This window comes from Numenius arquata, chromosome 5 (assembly GCF_964106895.1).
Source record: "Numenius arquata chromosome 5, bNumArq3.hap1.1, whole genome shotgun sequence".
In the NCBI taxonomy this organism is placed as follows: Eukaryota; Metazoa; Chordata; class Aves; order Charadriiformes; family Scolopacidae; genus Numenius; species Numenius arquata.
The window spans coordinates 66987767-67004739 of NC_133580.1; the positions used below are offsets into that span (position 1 = coordinate 66987767).

The window sequence follows — 16973 nt, forward strand, 5'->3', positions numbered from 1 at the left end:
TTTCAAAATCCTGATTCTTTTGAGATGTAGGTGTTGTGACAGCAGGAAGGCCTGATAAAATCTTATTATTTTTATCCAAGTGCTAAGTAATTAAGAGAGAAAATTGCCAACTCTTCCTTGTTACACTTTAGTGCATCCACTTTGTATCCAGAATCAATTGCGAGGTAGCTGGGTGAGAAAGGGTTGATGGTTGCAACCCTAGCTCTCAATTAAATGTAAAAAGAATTCACTCTTCCACCCCACTACTATAGTCCAAATGCACCAGGATTTGAACCAACAGTATTTACAAACTTGATAGCAATTGCTATACAGAAACCATGAAAGAGTATAATCCATAAACAATGTGAAGTATCAGGAAATACAATGCAAAGCTAGAAATTTTAGGAAATGAAAGGAAAATCCCTCTCATAATGGCAAAAAAGTGTCATGATTAAGCCTCGTGCAGCTGTATGGATATATTGATTTTCACTGCATCTATCCACACTCTGTCCCTAATGCCAAGCTCTGAAATTAGGGTTCTTCATGAATTGAAAGTATAATATGATTTTACTTTCTAGCTTGGATAGGAAAGAGTTAATTAATACAGGCTAAGATAAACCCTGTAGAATACTGTAGAAACACTGATAAACACTGTAGAATAAGTTAATAGGGCTCAATTAAGACAGGCTGCAAGAAGTATATGTCTTTCACATTGCAGTGATTTTTCTTCTCTTGGTGAGGGGAAAAGGAAATACCTGGTTTACAAAATACAGTTGAAACGAGAAAGAAATGGTGATTTACCATAATGATTAATTCAAAGGTGTATTTTTTTTCTGTGATCTAATTTCTCTCCATGATCGGATATAATTAGGAACAAATCTATATGCTGTTATCAGAAAATATAATATCGTTTTTCAGAGGGAGACAATTATCAGATGTATTGCATTCTTACTAAATGCGAATCCAGTAAGGACTATCCCTACTAAGGGACCAGTAAAGGCTCAGGGTTGCTGTTTTGCTGGGAAGGACAAATTAAACAGCTAGTGGGCTTATTTGGGTAAAAGCAGCTCTACCGTGTTGATTCACAGTGCTGGCAGATGGAGCTGTATTAATGTTGTGCACTGAAAATCAATAAAGCTAAACATAACCCTCTCCTCTCCCCTCGTGGGTATGTGCCTTATTTTGTCAGCACTTGGAAATTTCTCATGTCCATTTTGCTGTGAAATGTTACTGATGTCATTTTATCAATGGAAACACAAAATTAAGGACATAGTCTTTTTCCTCCTTGTTAAAGTGCAGCTTATATCCTTATTTTTGGCAATGCAATAAATGTATGAGATAACCAGGATTTTACCAATAACTTTTTTGGAAATATTAATCCTGGTATTCATCCTCCTTCCCTCCTCTTTGTCTCAATACACAATTTTCTTTGAAGCCTCAAATGTTTTTTTCAGATTGGGACCTAAATGAAGATCAGAGTACATGAAGAAAGTTTTTGTTTATGGAGGAGGTTTTTTGCATTCATAGCAACTGATACATAAATAGCATTTATTATGTATCAACATTCTGGTGCTCATAACTTTCTTGATAGGAATTAAATTGTATTTAACTTAAACGTTCTTGTTAGTAATGATTAAAGGACTACTATGAGTTGCATAAACAGTAACATGCATACACATATACCGTTTTTTTCAGAGGCGTCTTATAGCAATCTCATGCTTTTGGGCTTTCATCAACTTTATCTCTAAGATGTCATAGGTTTTTTTTGGGTGTAAAAAAAAGGTACCATAATTAGTCTAGCCTCAATTTTCAAACTATATAAAAACTCAGTATTTTTTATGACTGATAGTTCTGTTATGATTATTCCTATGTTTATCCAGATTATACTGTCTAAAGTATATGATGTTTTTTACATATCAGAAAGGATATGGAACTTCATAGAGTCTCCTCAGTCTTGACAGTAAAAGGCTTGGGAAAGAGCAGGTAGCTCCTGTGGGACAGGGATTTTGCTTTTAGACCGATGGATCCCCTTTTGGAGGTTTGAGGACACATGGGGAGAGACAGGATCCACCTGACAAAGCTGGCAACAGCATCTTTGCCACCAGGCTGGGCATCCTGGTGAGAACTTTAAACTAGGAATGGTTGTGGAGGGAAATTACAACCCACAGTCAAGTAAGGAAGTGGTGGGCAGGGGTGGATGGCAAAGGGTGCAAGGTGATGCATAGAAGAAAGACCTCCAGAACAATAAAACTGAGTGAAAGAGGGTCCACCTCAAGGATGTCATATGTATAGAAACATACACAGCCTGGGAAACAAGCAAGAGGAATGGTAGCTCTGTGTGTGGCCTCTGAAATGTGGCATTGTACGAATTACTGAGCTGTGGTGGGACAACTCATCCACCTAGAGTACAAGCTCTTCAGGAAAGACAGGTGGGCACACTGGAAAGTTCTGTCAACGATAATACTTATAGGAGGCAAAACTTGATCTTAGGATCCATCTGGGCATTGCTCCAATGAGTTAAGCGTGAGTAAAGAGAAAGTCTTTTCTTAGATCCTTAGGCAGTTCCCTGAGCTGTTTCCTGAATAATAGTAGAAGTGTGATTTAGATTGTACTGGCAATTTTGGCATGCTTAGTACATAGTGAATCCGTATTTTCCAAATGAAAATATTTCATTCCTAATGTTAGCAGGAATGGCAGCTGGTCACCTGGCATGGTAATAGTATAAAGAAATAAATGTATTTTCAGTGTCAAGACAGCGGAAAGCTCCTGTGTGTTTGGTCAGTGTAATGAGAATAATAAACTTTCCTGGACTAGTGAAACCTAAACTTCTACTTGCAAGTATTCTTAAGTGATCTGAGAATAGTCATATTGGAAAGAAACAACAGAGCCTGTTTACAAGATATGAAATATTGTCTTTGTTTGACATCTTTTTATATACTTAGAAATCCATCTGTGGAAAGCACATGAAGGGAAATCACTGCTTCCATAAGTTAAAAAAAAAAAAAAAAAAGACAAAAGAAAATTGATTGCTCACATCTAAACCCATAGCTTAGATAAAGACACTTTACCTTTCTTTACATTTATTTGGTTATTTCTCTGAGGGAATGAACACGTGTAAATTAACAATAACACAACACACAAGCTATTATTGAAAGATGAAAATACAATACAAATGATGCAGACATTTTGCAGGACAGACTCCACAAAAGGGCTTTATCCTTTCTGCGTGATTCAGCACCAGTAGGAAAGTTTCTAGAATTCCTGTGCAGTTCAACAAAGGGATTCTTGCTGATTACTTCTGCAAGGGAAAGATCTTACTGAGCATCTACTGGGAAAAGATATTCAAATTGTATATTGTAGATATAGGGTCTTAATATAGCAATTCTAATCCTCCTCTATGCTTTCTACTATTTCCACGTTAGTGAAAGGAGCAGCAATTCTAAACTGTTTTAATGTGCTTTTTTAATGTTCATTATTTGTGCTCTCCATTCTTTTGTTTTGCTCCTCTGTTCTCCTTGCATTTGATATGATGTGAAGCTCTAAATTAAATTGGTATGAAAGCACTTTGCAGCTGAAGAATAGAAGGAAACTTTAAAAGGTCAAAAACTCACCGTGAGAATACCATGACTCTTCCCTTAGGATTTTCTTATATTTCTGGCAACAATCATCTTTATAAACTTTTTGATCTACTTGTGCCAGGAAGACAGCGTTGTATTTGTAGTCTGACCAATTTACCATCAGTGCTGAATATCTTTGTCTTCAAAACTTTGTATCCTCAAAAAAATATTTTTTTAATAATTCTAACCAAAACTCCATCCACCCCTCTATTTAATGTGGATTTCTATTCTTCAGGGCTTGTGTAAGTGGTTGTAGTTGCTGCTTCCTCCCTTCTAGTCTGCATATGCATTTCCACCCTATAGTGACCAGAGGTGCATCTCATCCTAACATAGGGCTTGAAACACATCGGAGTCCAAGGGTGGGCAGCACTCTCAGACCTCACATTTTTAAACACGGGAAAGTCTGCATAGTGTCTTATAAAATGGACCAATTGGCGTTTGTTTTGGAAGGTGCTTTCTAGAACACCAGGTATTTCTCTGTGGTTTTCTAGCCTTGCGAACAGTAAGTTATTTCAAATGTATCATTAAACTATTTGAAACATGTCATTACTGCCTGAGCGTAGTTCAAATCGTAGGCGAATCCCTTGGCTTCTCACTGAAAATCCCGCTTGCCCTTGGTGTCCTCTGAAATGTGAAGGATCGACTCTCCCTCTTCCCGGGATGCTCGCGGGTGCCAGGGTTCAGCGTGTAGGCTTCCAGAGCAACAGTAATATCTGTCATTTTGAATGAATACAAATCTCCAACAATCTATGTTTGTACAGTCCCGGTGGAAACATGTGGTGTCAGCTGTGCTTGCAGTACTTTAAAGGCTTTATTAAGTCAGCTGGCAACACACCCTGTCTCCAGGCACTGAGTTTTATGGCAAAGGAGCTAAAAGACTGAACCCTTCCCTCCCCCTCCCGCCTCTCCCTTCTTTTTTTTCTCCTTTCTCATGTCAACCAGCTTTCAAAACCATAGGAAGTTATTTTATGAAAGGTTTATGGGTGTGCTGCTAATATCCACAATATAGTTTACAGGTGAGCATTTATACCCACCCACACAGCCTTACACACACACACACACTGTCAAGTACCTTCATGCAGTCTGATATAAACTCCATTCAAATTATTACTATTGAGTGAAAGAGAAACTGTACAGAATTTATAAATAATTATAAACCAGCTTTCTCGGTTCATGCAGCCGTTTGGAAGGAGGCTATGTAAAACTGCATGAAGGTCCTGGACCATATGTTCCAGACAAAATCCAGAGATACTTTGTCCAATGGCCTTTTAAGGACTGTACTTGCCGTTTGCTTTAATTTAGACAAAATTGTTTAATCGGTAAATGTGAAAATATTAGTTTGCTTAAGTCGCGTTTTGCGAATCAGTTGTTCAAAGACTGAACTTTCCAGTGACATTCAGAATCTTTTCTCTTGCAGCCGTTTCGTAGAGTGACGTTTTCTGTTGTGAGTCAGCCTCAGGACCCACATCAAGGGTCATTGCAGAGTTGCTATGACAGCGGTCTGGAGGAGTCAGAAACACCAAGCAGTAAGAGTTCATCAGGGCCAAGACTGGGTGCCCTTCCACTCCCAGAGGACAACTACGAAAGGACTACGCCGGATGGCAGTGTTGGTGAGGCAGAGCATATGGAAAATGGTAGGGGCAAACACGACATTCACACACATAATCTCACTAGCAAGTGATACTAAGTAGACTTTTGGAAGGTCAGTCCAAAAAAAAAAAATTAAATAAATACATTAAATAGTTAAAATTGTAATTATTTTATTTTAAAGTTTGTTAAAATGTAGATATACAAAATAATGGAACATAACACTACTAATAAAACCAGCACTTTCTTCTCTTTACATGATTTAAAAACTATACTGCAGAAGCAGTTAAAACATTGAAAAAAAAAATACCAGTAGAGGGCTGGGGAGATGGCAATTGAATTAAATTCCATTCTTTTCATTTTAGATAAAAGACCATAAAGGACATTTATTCTCTTTTCCTTCCATTTTTGGAAGAATTAAGAAATTTCCCAGAACGTAATATGTGCAGCATCAGCAAAAGAAAGGATTAAAAAACCCCACTCTAGAGAATTCCCTTTGCCCCAAAAAGTTATATAGACTGTTTTCAAAATAACACTGAGTGTCAAAGCCATTCTTCATTATTTGGAAAAGAAGAACATTACTTTCCCTTTCTTCACACTTTCTTTTGTACAGTACTTTTAGAACATCTCATTTAAATTCAGGGTCTCTTTATGTAGAAGGGGAAAATGATGAATCCTTATTTATTCTATAGTAATTCTCCAGCTAGTAAAAATTAAAGATGAATTAAATCATAGGTTTTATTTTCCTTTTTATCTAAAACTACTTAGAATTTAAAAAAAACCTTTCCAATTTGAAATGTATTTTATAAAACCTGAATGTTTTACTGTTCTCCACACATTGGCCTTTACCTAAAATTTTATGAAGTCAGACACTGACTTCATTGTCTTTTCATTTGTCCATAAACAATAAAATGAATTATTCTATGTCAAAGTGTACAGACTTTTGATAACCAATGAAATAATGGGTTTGCTAATCCAATTGGAATTGGTGGGTGTATGCAAGAAGGGTGGTGTATTCTCTGTTATAGAATGAATACATTAGTTTGGCTAAGTGCATGTTTCAGATTTTCAGAGGTTACAGCACGGGATAATTATTCTTGGGTTTTTGTCTTTCCTGAGATAGACACGTCAACCCAATAAAAGTGTATTATTCTCCATATAAGATATTGCCAAATCTAGTATGTATGACTGAAGAATGGCTACAGCAGCCTACATATGCTTGTAATGTATATCCCAACAACAAATGACTAATTGACCAAAGAGGAAGTTGGTATGAGCCATCTAGAAAGAAGATATTTTAGGTTATGTATGTGTATAAGTGTGTGTCTATCTATTCTCCTCGGTTATTTATATGAATATATCTCTTTACGTTTAATTTTTCTGGGTGTGTGGTAGGGGAGAAAGTGATACTGCTATTACTAGAAAAATGTCAGAAAAAAGTTTCTAGACTTTGGGATGATTATTTTATTGTCTGTTTTGTAGTGAGATTTTGTGCTTGAGATGAAACTAAATAATTTGTTAATTCCCCCGGACATATAGCAGTGTAGTACATTGCTAGACATTAAATTCTGAGCTCAGAAAGTATGCTAACATGTAGTATGCCTGAAACATCCTGGGAAAACTGCAGAGCCACAGTTGAATATGATTTTTAATACATTCAGTAGCCAGTGAAAATCATCACACTTACTGAAGTGTAATTGAAAATGAGGAGAGCTTGAGTGGTGGCAAAAATGAAAGCAAACAACTTTATTTCAGTTTTTGTGTTGATGCAAAAACTGGCATTGCATTTTAATTATTAAAGTATTTTAGAGATTACTTGGATTTTTTGCAAGATTATATTTTATATTTGGTAGGATGAATTTGTTGGAATCAGTTTTAAAAACAGTGTTGTATAGACAGGATAGATAGAAACATGGAGCTAAATAAATATATCGTTCTATGAATAAAAGTGAATGAAAACAAAATTATCTTTCTATGAATAAATGAACGAAAACAAAATCATTATGAAAAAAATCCTGCATGGCAGGACTTGCATATGGTAATCAGGAATTACTTCTCCTTTATCAAACCTTGAACTGAGACCTTTGAAAGGTGGGTGACATTGTGATGAAAATTATACTCCACAGACTTTTGGATTTTGCTGTCACATTTTAAAAACAAGATTTCAATGGTGGCATGTCATCTGCCTCCAGAAATTTTTGTTACCATTAATCTATAAATAATGACAGAACAGGATAGAATGTACTCTTGTTCCTTCATATGTAATATGGTATGTAATATCTGACATTTGAGTGAGAGTTTTCTGTGATCTGACTCTTAAGTCCACTTGTATTTTAACTATTTTAAGCACAATTGTATTGTTCAAATTCTAATAATGTAATCTTCAATATTAATGGTTCATTCTGACAGAAATAGAATTGGAATTGAAATCTGTCAAGTGTTCATTTGTCACATTTAATTGGAATCTAGGTAATCTGCAGTGTTTAGCTTGGTTAGGTTTTAATCAGAATTTATACTGGATTTTCATGCAGATTTTCCATGGAAACAGCCCTTTGGAAGCTGTCTCAGTTATTAATTGCTATTACTTCAAATATTTACCATTTAATTTCAGTTGGTGTGAAACAATGCAGTTATAACAAATTGCCTTGGATTTCCTTTCATTTTAAAGTTTGAAATTATAATTTTCAGCACAGTACGCTAAACTCTCTGATACATTTGATGCTTTTTTTTTTTGCAAGCTAAGATGACTAAGGAAAGCAACTAATTTTTATAGTTAAGGCAAATGTGAGAAGGCTGAGTTCACAGTCAGAGTAAATAGGAAATTCAGCTTTCTGTTTGCTGGTAAAAGGCCTCTCTGTCTTTTCAGGGAAGAATAAAATGCTGGAAATAAAAAAAAAAAAAAAAAAAAAAAAAAGGGTAAGGGGGCTGATTTTCTTAGAATATGCTGTACATTACCTACCAGCCTACATGACTGTCAAATGTAGATTGAAGTCTTGTTCTGATGATTAGCTGTGGTGTCAGATGTAGGAGAAAAAAAAAAAAGGGGGGGAAGAAAAAAAGAAATGTTAGCAGATTGACTGTGAAAATGCAGTATGCAAAGATCTTGTTAATTAGTAAAATCTGCAGAACCAGAAGTAACTTCTGAGTTAATTTATCCCCTGCCCTTGGAGCTTTCCTTACAAGGAAATTCTGCTCATATGTGCAGCCTTCTTCTCTTAATTTTGCTGTTAGAATGGCACTGTCTTAACATAAATTGCACAATAATTTTCTTGAGAATGTTTTTATTACATCCGTATTTGTATATCAAGGATAAAGACATTACCATGGTAAATGAGTTTCCTGGTCTTTAGTCATAGCGTTTTGTTTTTGACAATGCCTAATACCGTGTATCTCAGAGGAAAGTTAAAGAAAAAAACCTGTGGCAGATGCTTCCAGATTTACATATCCTCCCGATTCGAACAGTTAATAGTCAGCATGTGTCTAAATTGTAATTTTCTAAATAATGATAATAATAATAATAACAAAAAAGAACATAATTTATCACAAGTCATTAACCCTTTTCAAGTTACTGGCCTGAAGGATATCTTTCAACAGGAAATTCCTCTGAAGGCTATCAAAATTATTTTATTTTTATTTGCTTTTTTCTCTTATTTAACAGTTTTAATGACTCTTCCTTTTTCTCATTATGAGAAAGAGCATGAAAGAATTCCATTTTACTTTTTAAATACTGTGGATTATTATGTTTTCTTATAATTTATCTTTCCTCTGAAGTATGTATATTCTGAGGTTTTTCAGTCTTTGATTGACATATAACTGCTATTTTTTTCTTTCCATGAACTTCTCTTTCTTCCAATGAAGGTAGGGGTAGCTGGAGATGTATTTCCACCATTTAAGGAATGGACAATATAGCCTTTTCTTATTAATTCCTATGGCATTAATTACACATACGATCTCTAAGCAGAGCTTTTCATTGTTCTGTTTCATGTTCATTCACCTGGTTCTGTCAGGTCTCTTTCATGTTTCTTGCAGCCGCCTTAGAAATATTTCATTATATTCCTTTCCCCCCCTAGATTTCTGTATACTTACTATTTATTTATACATGTATTGGCCAAATCAGTTTTATTTTTATTTAATTTAGCTAGAGTACCTATAGTGGTGAAACTGCAGCACTGTAGGTTTTGGCCCATGTGTTCTTCCCTGGAGATTTGTTTCCATGCAGTCATAATTAGACTGTTAATTAGACCTGAGATACCTGTGATAAAGCTAGCTAAGGTATTTCTACATGAGCATATCTTTGGTCTGCAGCACAGTATTTTAAGTTAGTCCGTGTTTCAGTATCAAATATGTAAGGGCCAGAGAACAGCAGTCACCTCTGTGAAAGAAGGAAAATAAGAAAATAGTTTGCAGCTTCCAGTTTTACAGGGGGAAATGGAGTAAAGAAAGATTAAGTGAGGTGTCTGAAGTCAGAGAGGAAGTAAGGGGCAGAGATTGAAAAGGAGCTCAGAATTTTTGTGACGCAGTTACTGGACTCCCACAAAGAAATCAGTAGATAAATTACACTGTGGCTGAGACACGAAGAACTAAAAGGCAAGGAAGAGCAGTGCATTATGTTGGCTCATATAAGTCTGATAATATGCTGTGTTCTCAACGACAATTTCAGATTTAGACTGTACATGTCAAAGTTCCGTTGCCGATACACAGAAGGGGTTCAGGGTATGTGAGATGATGACTTGAGAATGTGAAAGGAATTTTGACAATTAATAACTGTAATTCATTTTATCTCTAAGAGCATTCTCTCACTTTTATTTGTAAGATAGAATGTTAATCTGTCCTCTGGACCAAAGTGTTACTAAAATGAAAAAAAGGATCCATTAGTTTATAGAATCCATGTTTCCAGAACCCATTTCCCTTTAGCTATTTGCAGTCCAAATAACGCAGGTTAATGTTCTTGAAGACTTAAATGTCCTTGTTTTAAACATTGCAAACTGGACATTCATTGAGTTATTCCATAGAATTACTGTACTTTTGCAGTTCCCATTATTTTCAGATGTTCTGTTCTCTTGAATTCAGGTCCTAAAATTGCATGTGAATAATTTTGGTTTTAAAACTGTGTCCTGAAAATGTTAATGTAAGTAGTCCATCTGAGAGGTTGAGCCAGTGAAGGTTTTCAATGTAGTGATTACATGCTAATAGTTCCTTTTTTTTTGGTTTGTTTCTTCTTTCAATGCTGCTACATCCACTTTTTCTTAAATATTACCCTCTATGCATGAACCCAAAATACCAGAAAGTGCTGCACAGATCATTATGTATATAATCCATATACATAAGAATTCTTATCCTTGTTTCTGATAAATCCTAACCTATAATTAGGCACACAATGAACACTGGATTCTGTAAACCTAGCAACATCCATGGGTAATGTTTTGGAACACACACAGATTCATTGATGGATTACGGCTTGTACCAGTTTGTTTTGAGAATGGAGTATTCTGATAAGATCTGTTAAAATACATTTTATAAGAGGAAAAAAACCAACCCAGTTCCTAAAACAGAAGCCACACTGTGTAGGGATCCCTCTTGTACCAGTGTAGCCTTATGTGAGGCAACAAACCTGGCTGGGAAAAACATTGGCTGTTTTCCTTCTTGTTTTTTTTTCCCTTTTTAATCTTTTACCATGTTCCTTTAGATGACCTTACCCCATATGTCTGTGAATTTCTTCAGCAGAGAAATATGTGGTTTGCTAACTTCTATGCACAGTAATAGCATATAGTTTCAAAGCTATATGGTATTTGTTCTTGAAGCGTTATATATGTACACTTACAATAGAAATAAGGGAAATGTATTTTGATTGTGTTACAAATTCCTAGTGCTGATATATATTTTTACATATATTTTTACTTTATTAGGTTAATAACCTACTACAGAAAGATGAGCAATAATTTTAGGTTGTGCATTATATGTCACTGCACTGAGGCATATTGTATCTTATCCACTATTCTGTGCTTACATTGCACTTCTAATGCATAATGCAAAGGACCAAATACAGGCCAACTGTGAGCAGAAATAATTCTTGCTGAAGCTGCCAGAATAGTATATTGTTTATGTCCTCTCTTCTTACCTTTTTGTTTCCCATGACCGTCCTGAGAAATACCAACAACTCCTGTATGCTATCTATTCACCAAGTGTATCCGAGTATCACAGAATCACAGAATCTGCATGGTTGGAAGGGACCTTTGAGATCATCGAGTCCAACCACAAAAAAAGCCCACCAAAAAACAAACAAAAAAAAAAAAGCCCACATCCTCACAAACACAAACCAACAATCTCAGGCGCTAGAGCATGGCCTAAAGTGCCATGTCTACACGTTTCTTAAATACCTCCAGGGATGGTGACTCTACCACCTCCCTGGGCAGGCTGTTCACTGTGAATTGTTTTCAGCTTGATCGGGATTTTGGCTGCTCAGATGCTTGGATCTGCTGGAATCAAAGAAGGAATTCCTATTTCTGTATTGGAAATCCACCCCTGCACATTGATAGCAAAGCTAACAAATTACACAGCCTTTTCGTGATGGTCTGAATAGCGTTACTTTTATTGCTGTTCTCTGCCTGTTGCTTTCCCATTGTATTTCCTCTGGTTCTCTTCATGCTTCATAGTGAAGAACAGCATAAGGCTCTGTTTATTATTTTTTAAGCTATATTACAAGATTGCTTCTTCCACTCCCGATTTCATTGTCCTGCTCTTAAAAATAAAATACGTACAGCAATAACTGTTCACCACTCTTAAAAGCAGTATATTGGTATCAGACAGCTTGAACTGCCACTTACTAAAACTTAAGTTTTCTTTTATTACCTCTAAAATAGAAAGTCCATATTTAAATACCATCAGTTAATGGAATTTATCAATAATTTGAAAATGGGGAAAGACGTTGGATTCTTAGAGAAGCGTTGCCAGAGTTTCATCTGTTGGGATGAAGCAGTGAGGGAAGGGTTTATCTGTGCACGTGGGAGCACACACATGTGCACATCTCAGTGAGTCGGTTCTACCCGCAAATACTCCTGAGATCTAGAGAGTTGCAATTGCATAACCTGCCTCAGCTCGGAATTTCAAATCAATTCACTGAGGTGGATACCAAAGAACATACGAAACTGAGAAGTGGAGAACCAAATCCTCAGAAAGCGAAGCTGTGCTTCCAGTGTCAGGCTATGAATTGATCTTTCAGCTGGTAATCGGTTCAAACACCGCCCGCCCCTCAAAAAAGTACTAATTTGGACACCGACTTCCAGTTTGCAGTCAAGTTGGTGAGGGTTTTGCTATTGACTTAGTGGAGTTAGGCTTTTGTCCAAGTCCTGGGTGCCAGCTGCTAGCTCGGGCTGCCTCCCACTGATGCAGACTGCAGAACTGCCTTTGATACTGTCGGAGCCCTGAATGTAGACAGAGGACAAAACGCATTCCAAAATTTACAGAGTCAAGGAAGAAGAGACATCTGGTTTATGAATGGAATATTTAGCAACCTTTGCATCCACGGCAGCCTCTTTCCTGGAAAAAATCTAATGCACATAGTCAACGGAAATTTATTTTCCCTCTGTTCAGAGAAGCCCTTTCAGCATGCTCTCTTTTCCCTGTTCTCTATTTGTGTTTAATGACAGTTTCTTCAGTTTCCTGGACAACATTAGATCTTTCTGTCCCTTCAAGTCTTCAAGTATAATGAAGATCCAAAAGAAGTCCTTTATAGGGATATTTCTTCTCCATTTCAGTGAAAAATACATTTTATTCTCTACTGCTGGTTCCCAACAACTGTTCTATTTATTTATTTAATACTCACTGCAGCAAATGATAGTGTTTTATTATATGCTACCTTTATAAAATACATAATCTTACTACTTTTCTCTTTCTCATACAAGTTTGATCCGTTGGGTTTGATGTTTTAAAAGCTGAGGTAGTTTTTCCTATATGCAAAAAAAGGACTGATGAAATTAAAAGAAACTGTATCTTTTCCTTTAGTCCATTTTTTAAAATATCAAGTATGAATTATTGATCCAGAACAAATATTTGACTGTAATTTCTTAACAGTGTACTTGGACTGAAGGGACAAGAGCATGTCTGATTGGCCACATAGTCAAACCTAAAGGAATCACAACATTCACAAAGATCTGTTTTTAAAAATTCTGCAAACAAACTCAAATCTCAAGTGTATTAAACTGGCATGTGCCCATCTATGTCGTAAAGAAAAAATTAAATATTAACTACCCCTGTTGTATTAAGACTTTGAGTAAAAGTGGAGTGCAAGGGTACAGAACAGGTAGGTAAAACCCTGAGTTATTGATATATACAGTAGTTTCATAAGTTGTTGCATTTTCACATCAAAGCAAAGTCACTTCTTCAAGTGTTCTCTTTTGTTTCTTTTTACAAGAATGTCATTTGTAATAAAGATTTGTAAAAGGTAAAGTTCACTGTGACGAAACATAGAACATATAAAAAAGATAAAGACTTAATCTTGCAGTTCTTTTTACATCCAAAACTGCAATTTTACATTTTTTTCGGTCTGTAGCTTATCTAAGCAGCTCAAAATAGTTTCCTGAAGGCAATATTATTTTTTTTTTTTTTACTTGCTGATGTGTAAATTCAGAGTTAGAACAGCGAGTCTACTTATCTAGTTGCTACATAAGTTAATTCTTTGCCTCTAATCACAACCTGGAAAGGTTTGTGGTCCTGGCAGTGTTCCTGGGTGCCAGCCTTCCACAGAACTGTTAATGAATCCCAGATAAGGGAAACCCAACCAATGTATAGGGTCAATATATAGGGTCATCTGTTGGCCAAAATAGGGTGCTTAGGGAATAATATAGCAGGGCAAATGAATTGATTCATCTTTCAATTATTCTCCTGTATATGAACAGTTTATGACTCAGATTCCCTGAGCCACATACAGTGAATTTAATAACCTTTATGGATTTATATACACAAATTTGTCCACTTTCAGTTAGAGTACATGCAACTATTAATAACTCTTTTTCCTAATGAGGGTTTTTAAGTGATTGTGTGTCCCATTAGGCTTGGATTGGACAAAGGAAAAATAAACTTGCTATTCTGGTAGGGACCAGTCGATGCGAATTTTCTAATTAGAATGTTTTGCTTTGTACCCATAATGGTCTTTGCTGTTGTCTCTGGAAGTACTTTTTTTCTGTTATTATTTCATTTCCTGAGAACATCAAGTAATTTATACAGGAAAACAGAAATAAATAAGGTCCAGAAAATAAAGGTGGAGGGGAAGTGTGTGCATTTCTTATGTATTTTAGCAAATATTAATGTCAGGTTAGTAGGCCAAAATCTACACAATGGTATTTAAAGGAATTAGAAGCCCCAGTACAGTATGTGACATCTAGAATTCTGAAAGCTCTATTTCATAGGAGGTAATTGCTTTTTAGAGAAAAGTAATAATTTCTTTATCAGTCAGAGGATTTAAAGGCCAGCCTAATATAGAGACATTTAAGAATTTCTGAATATTACTATAGGATCACCTTTATATGTTTTTTTGCCTCAGCATCAACATAGCATTCAATGTCAAATGGTTGAATATCTAGAAAAATAATCATGGCATATCCTAGAACAAGATGAATACTTATTAGTACTTAGTACAGTAATTTAAAATGAAATTCCAGAGGAGGTTGGCTTGTTTTGGGCAAGGAATAACAATAACAACAAAACCCCCACCAAAAACAAACAACAAAAAAGGGATTTTAGGCTCCAAAATAATTTTTAAGCACAGATAAAAGTAAAAGAAAAGTCAACATTTATTATGTGAGAAAGTGTATTTTAGTAGCCTTTTATAAGGGTGGGTTTTCTTTCTTTTTTTTTTTTTTTACTTTAGACTGGGATCTTAAATTCTAATAATATTAACTTCAAACCTTATATCACAGTTAACTTGCCATTAGAAATAAATTCACATCAGTGATTGATCCATTTACGCTTAAAAGAGCTTTCCATTCTCATACTGCTTTTAAGAATTATGGAAAGGACAAACACATCTCTCAGTAAATAATAATAAAAAATGATATATTTTTTGACACGATTAAAATCTGTGCTTCTTTCTACCATATAAACTGATTGAAATTAAGACATGAGTGTGGATTTCTGTTTGGGGGATAGAAGAAGTAAGATGTAAAGAGAGAGAAGGAAGAAGAGTATTGATGGAGTTAATTTATTATTTTGATGGTTGTGTACTCTCCTGCAACCAAACAAACGTGCCCATACCAGCTTTCCAAACTTGCTTGTCTGAACCTGTTTTTTGCTATATCTAAGGAACAAATCAACCCTAAAGAGCCCTGCAGGGGCACTTGTTCTTTTGTTAAGCAATCTGCATTATTTCATCAGCAAGGGAAGGAAAATCAAAGTGTATAATATCTAAAATTTCATGTAAACAAACCATAGGACAGGTTTGTACCAAAGTGGGGCTTTTCTTTCCTATTTTTTATGGCAGATTTGTTTCCTTGATCCAAAGATTTTTCTGTATTTTGCAGAGATTGTAACAGTGCTATAAAGATCAGTGGTGTCCATAGAGGAAATCTTGGGAAAAGGCTTTCTAAATTAAATCTCAGGACACCAAAAAGTGTGTGGTACTTGTGCCCTGCTGTCCCTACTATCTTTGAACTGCTTCAGCTGCACTGTAGATTGTTTTCTTATGTGGGGTTATTTTGCTCACAATTAATTCATATTGTCTTTTAAGAGGAGAACCTGTGTCCCTTTTTGGGGCAGTGCAATGACATTTACATTGTCATTGAGATGCTAAAAGTAACACTTACCAGTGGAATTTGACATTGCAAACTTTTATTATAAAGACATCTGATGTAATTTTGTCTCCCACTGGTGTCAGCTAATAGCAGAAACTTCTATTCGCTAAGTGCAGAATAGAAACCTTTCTTTTTCTTTAAGAGAATACTTAAGAAATCAACTTGTGTGTATTGTATGCTATTTTAGTAATATCTTTCAAAGTTTAATTCCATTAGCAGTGGCCATCACTCCCCCCTATTGAATTAATAATTTGTATTAGCATTCTTTTCATATTCTGCCATGCATTGCAATAATAATACAGGGTTTATTGTGATATGTCAGTAGATTCGGCAGCTCTGGAGATGTGTTTGTTTCCGCTGTCTCATACGTAGCCACAGTTTAAGTGCATGAGAGATTAATAAAATAGTTAAGCTTAGCTGTTTTCTAGGTTTCTAGGGAGTTTTGGGGGCGGGAGGAAGGTTAAGAAGGCAAAAGAGGAGGAAAGTAGCCATGAATGACATTATTATATATGCTGATTTTTAAAATGTGGGTCTTCTAAGTATTTTAGTTGTGTTTGTAGATGTCTGGTTCAATGCCCTATGGCGTGATTAAGATACTGGTTTTAATGCAGTTTCATAATTCAGTTCAAATGTTTTTTGGGGAAAAAAAAAGTGGGCAAAGATAGTTAAAATGAAATCTTCTCCTTAAAAACATGTAACAAAAGTTTTTATGCTTCCTGGTAGTTTGTAATAGCATGACGATAGAAATTTTGTCATGACATGTAAAACACATAAGAAAATATTTAAGCTGTCCTGGAGCACTGAAAAAATGGTGATCAATCCATTTGACATTATGGAAGGACCCTGCACATTATAACTCACAGGTCATAAAGAACCTGCAGGTATGATTCACATCCTTCCTGAGCCCCCATTTCCAACACGTTGGTGTACGGGAATACAATGAACTGGCAGAGGAAAGAGCGAGCATGGGCTTTTGTTCTACTCTTAGATGCTCTGGCCATCCCTC

The 16973-nt window shown here is 35.7% G+C and overlaps 1 protein-coding gene across 1 annotated transcript in view; it reads left to right on the forward strand.

Annotated features, from left to right (window-relative positions):
• Positions 1-16973, forward strand: part of PCDH7 (protocadherin 7) — a 280361-nt gene that overhangs the window by 132925 nt on the left and 130463 nt on the right. Inside the window, exon 2 of the mRNA XM_074147638.1 lies at positions 5014-5230. Coding sequence (XP_074003739.1) covers positions 5014-5230 — 217 coding nt within the window. The remainder of the gene's footprint in view (positions 1-5013; positions 5231-16973) is intronic.